The sequence below is a fragment of the Condylura cristata genome, unplaced genomic scaffold, assembly GCF_000260355.1.
Source record: "Condylura cristata isolate star-nosed mole 26May11 unplaced genomic scaffold, ConCri1.0 scaffold00001, whole genome shotgun sequence".
Taxonomy (NCBI): domain Eukaryota; kingdom Metazoa; phylum Chordata; class Mammalia; order Eulipotyphla; family Talpidae; genus Condylura; species Condylura cristata.
The window spans coordinates 74,707,200-74,714,785 of NW_004567102.1; the positions used below are offsets into that span (position 1 = coordinate 74,707,200).

The 7,586-nt window shown below is 37.5% G+C and overlaps 1 protein-coding gene across 4 annotated transcripts in view; it reads left to right on the top strand.

The window, feature by feature from the left end:
- The window catches only part of ADGRG6 (adhesion G protein-coupled receptor G6), a 128,987-nt gene that overhangs the window by 118,282 nt on the left and 3,119 nt on the right, over window positions 1-7,586 (top strand). For 3 of the 4 annotated variants that reach the window (XM_004673903.2, XM_012723107.1, XM_012723109.1), the window contains exons 22-23: window positions 1,678-1,779; window positions 2,911-3,063. In XM_004673903.2, coding sequence (XP_004673960.2) covers window positions 1,678-1,779; window positions 2,911-3,063 — 255 coding nt within the window. Of the gene's footprint in view, window positions 1-1,677; window positions 1,780-2,910; window positions 3,064-5,310; window positions 5,358-7,586 lie in introns of all 4 variants that reach the window. The other variant, XM_012723111.1, reaches the window with a different exon arrangement.

Here is a 7,586-nt window from a genome sequence, read left to right on the forward strand (position 1 = left end):
TCTATTTCTTTGAAGAATGTCATTGAGACTTTTATTGGGATAGCACTAAATCTGTATATCACTTTTGTTAGGTTGGCCATTTTGATGATGTTAATTCTCCCAATCCATGAGCAGGGAATGTCTTTCCATTTCTTGGTGTCTTCTTGTATTTCTTTTAACAATATTTTGTAGTTTTCTTTTGCTAGGTTGAGTCCAAGTATTTGATTCTTTCTGTTTTAATTGAAAAGGGGATTTTTTTTTTAAATTTATTTCTGCTGCTTCTGATTGGTTGTGTATAGGAAGGCCCCTGACTTCTGTGTGTTGACTTTATATCCTGCTACCTTACTAAACTGGTTGATTGTTTTGATTAGTTTCTCTATGGAGTTTTTAGGGTTTTTCCATGTAAATTAACTTTATCATCTGTAAATAAAGATAGTTTTACTTCTTCTTTCTTTATTTGGATTCCTTGTATATCTCTTCCCTGTCTTATTGCTCTGGCTGGAACTTCCAGTGTTATGTTGAAGAGCAGTGGTGATAGTGGACACCCTTTTCTTCTCCCTGATCTCAAAGGAAAGGCTTTCAGCTTTTCTCCATTGAGGATAATATTGGCAGTGGGTTTGTCATATATAACTTTTATCATGTTGAGGTATGTTCCTTCTATTCTGACAATTTTGAGGCCCTTAAACATAAATGGATATTGAACTTTGTCAAGTACCTTCTCCACATCTATTGATATGATTATATGGTTTTTATTTTTCTGTCAATTAATGTAATGGATTACATTAATTGATGTTCTGGTAAGCAATATTTTGTGTTAAAATACTAAGTAACTAAAGCTGGCCAGTTGGAGTGACTGTATTTGCTAATATATGGCTGTTTTTGACCTGTTTTTTTTTTTAATATCCAAAAGGGCAAATTTATTATCAAAAAAAGGATAGTGAAGGAAAGGACATTTGCACAGAGACAAGGAAGCAGAAAGAGCCAAAACAGTACTTTTCCATAGCCCAAACTTATAATGAAATGTACATATAACATTGTTCAGAATATACAACTTGAACTAAATAATGAGTTTATGGGTTTTCCCACTTTTCCCCCCTAAACTTTGCTTTCACATAATTTTTAAGCAAACATAAAGGAAATATGAACTGCTTCTTTTTTTAAAAAAATCTATTTATTTATGTAACAGAACTAGAGTACAGGCCATAGTGCAGGGATGATGAGACGATTCACCAGAGTCAGAGTCGGGAGCAGAAAAGGCAGATTGATGAAGTACACTGTCGAGGGGAGCAGCGGGCAGGTCAGGAGAGGTCTGCTGTGCCATGTGGGTCATCTCTGGGGCAGGGGATCGATCTCATCTGAAGTGGCTCCTGCTAGCTTGCGCTGCTGTGTCCTAACCTGTTGTGCCACCAGGGAGGACCCTGCAATGCTTCTTTAATTGAGTTTAGTTTAACTGAGTTTAGGATAATTCATAATCAATACTGAACAGACCAAAGGCAGGCTACTTTTTTTTTTTTTTTAAGGCAGTCTGCTTTTATCTGGCTCTCTGTAGTCTGCTCTCAATAATAAAAACATTTATGTACTTCAAGATTCCAGGCAATCTTTTCTATCTGCTTCATGAATCAGATGTAAAAAATTTTAAATTAAGATAAATCTATGCTTAATAAGATTGATCTTAAAAACATATTTCTTTTGTCCCAGGTTTGTTTATATTTATCTTCCACTGTGCCATGAAGGAGAACGTTCAAAAACAGTGGAGGCGGCATCTGTGCTGTGGCAGGTTTCGACTGGCAGACAATTCAGGTAAAGGGGCAGCTTGGTCTTTGGAGTTTACATTTAAGAGTTGGAAATATTCGTCAGTTGGTCTTCCATTGTTAGAGCAACCTAATTTTCACCTGGGCTGGGGGACAATGTTAGAAGTGGCACAGGGTGAGAGAGAGAGGACTCAGAGCCTATGTGGAGTAATGAGAAGCCTGGAGGGGACACATGGGGGTGTGATGTGCAGCCCCACCCACAGGCAGCCTCGTCGTATTGGCTGGGATTGAACACAAGGTTGGGGGAAGTACTAGGGAGAGTGTCCCTTGTGGGTGATGGGATTCGGGATGCAAGCTGGGGTGGCCTGACGAGGGGCCATTGCCTGGGGGGCTCCATTATTCCTGCCAGGCCAAGCGTGTTATCTCTATTCTAATATCTGCCTGCTGTTTCAGCAGACACTGGTTTCCCAGTATGTTTCTCATACCGGGACATTTGCCCTTGGTGAGACGCCCCTGCCCTAGCTGACAAGCAGGAAACCCAGGACATTATTCTCAAGAATCAGGGGAGCTGGGATCCCACAGCCATTGTCAGTGGTAGCAGGTTGTCAAGGTTGAATATGTAAAGATGCTTCATTGAGGCTTTGGTGATCAGAGCTGCAAGTAAGCTAAAGGACATGGCCTATCCCCCACAGCATCAGTGGTTACTTTTCACTCTTAGAGCACTAAAGTAGATGTCTAGACAATATGTATATAGGCTCAAAGTAAGAAACTTAAGGATCCTTCAGCTTATTATGGTTTATATTCAATACTCTAGATAAATTATGTAACTGATGCAGTGGTGATTTTTTTTTTATTTTAGTATTTGTTTATGTATACGGTACTAGGGTACAGGCCAGAGATGCTGAGGCAGTAAGAGGATTCACCAGAGACAGAGTGGGGAGCGGAATAGTCATACTGACAAAGTACACTGCTGAGGGAAACAGCAGAGGGACAGGAGAGGTCTGCTGTGCCATGTAGGTCACATGCCTGGCTGGGGATTGAACTTGTACTGAAGTGGTTGCAGCCAGCTTCATAGTGCTGCGCTTTAACCTGTTGCACCACAAGGGAGGGCCCTGCAGTGGTGATTCTTTAGGTAGAGTGTCCCCCCAAGAGATTCATAAAGAAATGTCATTTCTTTCAGATTGGAGTAAAACTGCCACCAATATCATCAAGAAAAGTTCTGATAATCTGGGAAAATCTTTGTCTTCAAGTTCCATTGGTTCTAACTCAACTTACCTTACTTCCAAATCTAAGTCCAGCTCTACTACCTACTTCAAAAGAAATAGCCACCCCGGTGAGTTATGCTGGCCACGGTGAAGACCTCTGGTTCATTTCTCACCATGTTTTCATTGAGAAAATTGGTCTTCATGGAGAGTGAAAAATCACAGCGCCCCATTGGGTAGTTGCTTTAAATTTGTGAAAATCAAAATCTATTTGGCCTTTGTGAATGTGTGTGTGTTTTTAATTTTATAACTAAAACTATACCTAGCCATAGTTCTTAACTCTGAATACGATAGTAATTCATTTGATTAAAAACTTAAGTTTAAAAAATGATGGTATTTTATTTAAGAATTTATGTAAATCTTGATTTAGTAAAATGTAGAAATTGTGAATTATGAAATTTGCTTGGTCAGTCAGCATGGAAACAGGAAGAAACAACATCCTGGATGTTCTCTTTTAAGACTTACTGAGCCAGTGGTTGCGTTATGGGCGGTTGTTAAACTTTTAATTAAATATGAATGACCAGAGAGCATTACACATAAAGTTGATAAAGGATGATGAGAAACACCGTATCTTTTAGATTTTCATGAAATTTGAAATGATATGTATTCTGATACAGAATATGTACATGAACAATTCTGATAACAACATGGAAATAAAAATTGTTTCGATAGTCAGTAAGTGGTGTGAAAGTTGTAATCTTTTAATAATATCGAAGGAAGATGGCAGGAATGCTACTTTTAAATGCTAAATAAACCTCAAGCAAATAACTGTCAACATTTAGCACCCAGCATTTCTCCTAGTTAAAGATCTGAAAGGCAAAAGGAAATACCTTTTTTTTTCTTTCTAATTTGGAATTTGTTTAGCTGGTAAATAGGGGTGAGTGGCAGAGAAAAGATTTATGTTTGGCTTTGCAGAGAGGGAATGGAGGGTAGGTAAGAGTTCACATTGCAGCTACTTGTATGACAAATGGTCTTTAGGTACATCTGAACCCTTCCACGTGTCCCTGTTTGTACCTCTATCTGTGCCTTACCACTCGAATGGCACTGTCTGGAATGTACAGTAGTATTGCGGGAGACATTTGGAGTATTTTGAGAGCCTGCTAATTCCAAGTCAGCTAAAGAAATAACTGAAAACTTGCAGCAGCATAGGACAATGTCTTGGATTCAAGAATATTTTTTGGAATTAAATGAGTGCTGTAAACTTTTCCAGAATAGGTTGAAGCCTTTGAGTCCTGTTTAAAAACAATTTTTCAGAAAATGAAGAGTGTATCCCTGCTGAGAATACTTTTTTTTTTTTTTTAAGATTATTTAGCCATTCAGAACTGGGGTACAGGCCAGAGGTGTGGTGGGTAAGAGGATTCATCAGAGACAGAGTGGGGAGTGGAACAGGCAGATTGACAAGAGTACACTGCTGAGGGGAGCAGTGGGCGGGTCAGAAGAAGTCTTCCATGCCACGTGGGTAAAGTCCCTGGTCGTGGATCGAATTTGTGCTGCAGTGGTTGCAGATAACTTCATAGTGTTGTGTTTTAACCTATTGCACCACCAGGAAGAGCCTGAGAGAATACCTGTTTTAACAAAATCAAGGATAAGTATATAGTCTAAGAATAGTCTATTGACATGGTAATCCCCCATTACAAAATATCTTTTTCTTAAAATGAGTGAGATTTTACTTTATTTCATCAACTTTAATAATAGATGATCGTTCTTCTCCTTCTCAAATTCAGATAATTCATGCATTTTAGATCAATAATGTATGAGTAAGAATTAAGCCAATTGAATTGTTTTCCTCTTAACATAACTGAGAATGGCTAGCCTGAGTAAATACCACTATTTAAAGGTGAGAGAATATAACAAAGTAGATAATTTAGGGGGGGTGCATTTTGGAAATATTTGTAAAATACTTGGAAATACTAAGTCTTCAGCTATAGGATCATGGCAAAATTGATAAGGAAATAAAAGGAGATATGGAAATGGAGGTAAATGAAAACTTTGACTATTTCAGAAAGGTGCTTTTTATTAAAAGAACACATTCATGTTTACCTATCCCCATAGAAAAATAAAATCCTGAGGGTTAAATGGGTTCTTGTTGACTATCATAAGGATGTAGTCAGCTTATAACAACCCTTTCATCATATTATACACTCTGGTTTCCAATCAACTGGTATACAAGTGGCCTTCTGCCACCAAACCAGTTCTCAGAGGAACACTGGGGCATTTGGGTCACTCGGAGCATGCCAGACATTACTGCAGGTCATCATGGATGTCTAGCTGGTTAATTTCTTGGAATTGATCTAGAAATTCATATGTTTATGGCATAGATAATGTCTCCTAAGAGCATTCCTTCAACAAAAGTGGATCTTTTCAGGTAAACTTTTACTACTTTTTTGAATGCATGAATTTTTTTGGCGAGGTAATAAGAGAAGATTTGCATGAATTGAACTAAGGCTCTTGCTGCACCAGCAAAAATTGCTTGTTCTTTACAATACTTCTCAGCTAGCACAATGACAGTCCTGCTTTGAGCTGGAAATTCTGAAAATTCAAATGATGGTGGGCTGTGCTGGCTCTTCTCTGCATGGGGTGTCTCCAAGCCTCTCCTTCTAGGAAATGTACAATGCTCTGCAGTGAATGGGTTAGTGATCAGGTAAAATAACATCAAAGAAAGTATTTGAGAGGTTTGTTGTAGAAGGGAATGAAATACTTGACTTTTCCGACTATTCTTATGAATTACTGCATATGTCATGGTACATTCATAGAAGTTATAATGAAAAAATTGTCAATTCCATGCCTGCTTTTTGAGGGTTTTTATCTGCTTCAATTTTCATCTTAGGTTAAATAATTATTCACTTCCCTAGCCCCTGGTTTTCTCACAGCTATAATCAAAATCAATGTTGCCTATAAGGTAATATTACCTGGAGCACTGAGAAAGATAGATATTGAAGTACAGACCTTGTTCAGGGTTTTATTAGACTGTAAATAGACTACTTCCTAATACCCTAAACATAGGGTCATATATTTGGAATGGCACTTGTGAAAAATCTCGAAAAAATACATGCTACTGGAAGTTGTCCATGATGCAAAATGAATTAGCCTTACTTTTCTTTCCAGATATACATGGCTTTAAAAAACAAACAAACAAAGAAACAAACAAACAGCACAAATTGTTCATTATGAAAATTTAAGTCAATAGAAAAAATCCCAACAGAAAACCAATGGCTAGTGAATCCATGACCTGAATGAGCATGCAGAATCAATCAGCTTGCTGAGAGCCAACTGGGGATGCCTTACACTGTGACTCCCGACCCATTCTCCCCAGCCCTGGACATTCTTATTTTGCAGCTCTTGGGTCTGCCCATTCCTCCCATCAAGCACATATCCTCTTTCTTCTTGTAGTGTTGAATGAGAATACTGTTTCTAACTGTAGCTTCATCTTGTTTAATGTCCTCAATACAAGATAACAGTTGAAAAATTTCAGTCCTTTCCAAAGACAGCAGATAAAATGTTAATGGCTTTTATCAATTGCTAATGGGTTTGTAGCCCTTTGTCCACATGCTGGATTCAACTTACTCAAAATAAGCATGGAGTGAACACCCCAATTTGGAAGGAGCTGTGAATCACACTTTCTTGGGCTAGAGTGAGTGTGTCTTTCGCAGTGAACAAAGAAAATACAGTTCTAGGGAACTATTTGCTTTATAGTCTCAATGGCTCCTTCACCTTTAATAAAAGGTTATATTTGCTCCTTCTTTGGTTTGAAACCTCTATGGTCAATTTTGGGGTAGCACTTTTCTCCAAAATGTGTTGGGAAAAGGAGATGGTCAGAAACTACCAAGATATACATAGGGTATAAGAGGACACCATAGGTATTTACAGATAATAGAACTGAAGTGAGTTTCACAGACTAAGTCAAGTTTAGAAAGTTTTTGGATGACATATATTATTTCAACATTTGATTGAGCAAATGAGAACTGATAATTATTGAGCAGTCCTATATTATTATTGATTGTTCTGCTATTATTTTGGCCATCAATGGCATAATTCTGAGACCAGAGGATGATTAATAAAAACATACACTTAAAAATATAATTTTCACTTTTAGCATCTAAAAGAATAAAAGATGCATTTTTCTATATTCCAATCATTTTATATGCTATAAAACGATGAGAAAATCTTTTGAAAATAGCCTATTGTATTTATTTTCATTATTTTTATTCTCCCAAATCCTTTAAATTTTATAAACTTTTTATTACTACGAAAAAGAGGTAGTATAGTGTTTTCCTTTGTACCTCTCAATGAACTCAAACCACCTGCCCACTTCCCCAGCCCTGAATTATTGCAAGCCCACATCTTAGTTATCTATTTGTTTATCCCTAAAACGATTTCGGCATTATATAATTCACTTGTTACATAATCTGCCATGTCGTTGGAGCCATTTGCTACATATACTTCTGATCTGTGTTTTCACTGGCTCTTTGAAAGTCACCACTTACCAGAACTTTTCTTAAAACAAAGACCACCAGGAGGCAAATTATCATTTCTTTAAACATAGGAATGTACCCATGAAATTTAGCACTGCTTATTACCTATTACCACATCTTCA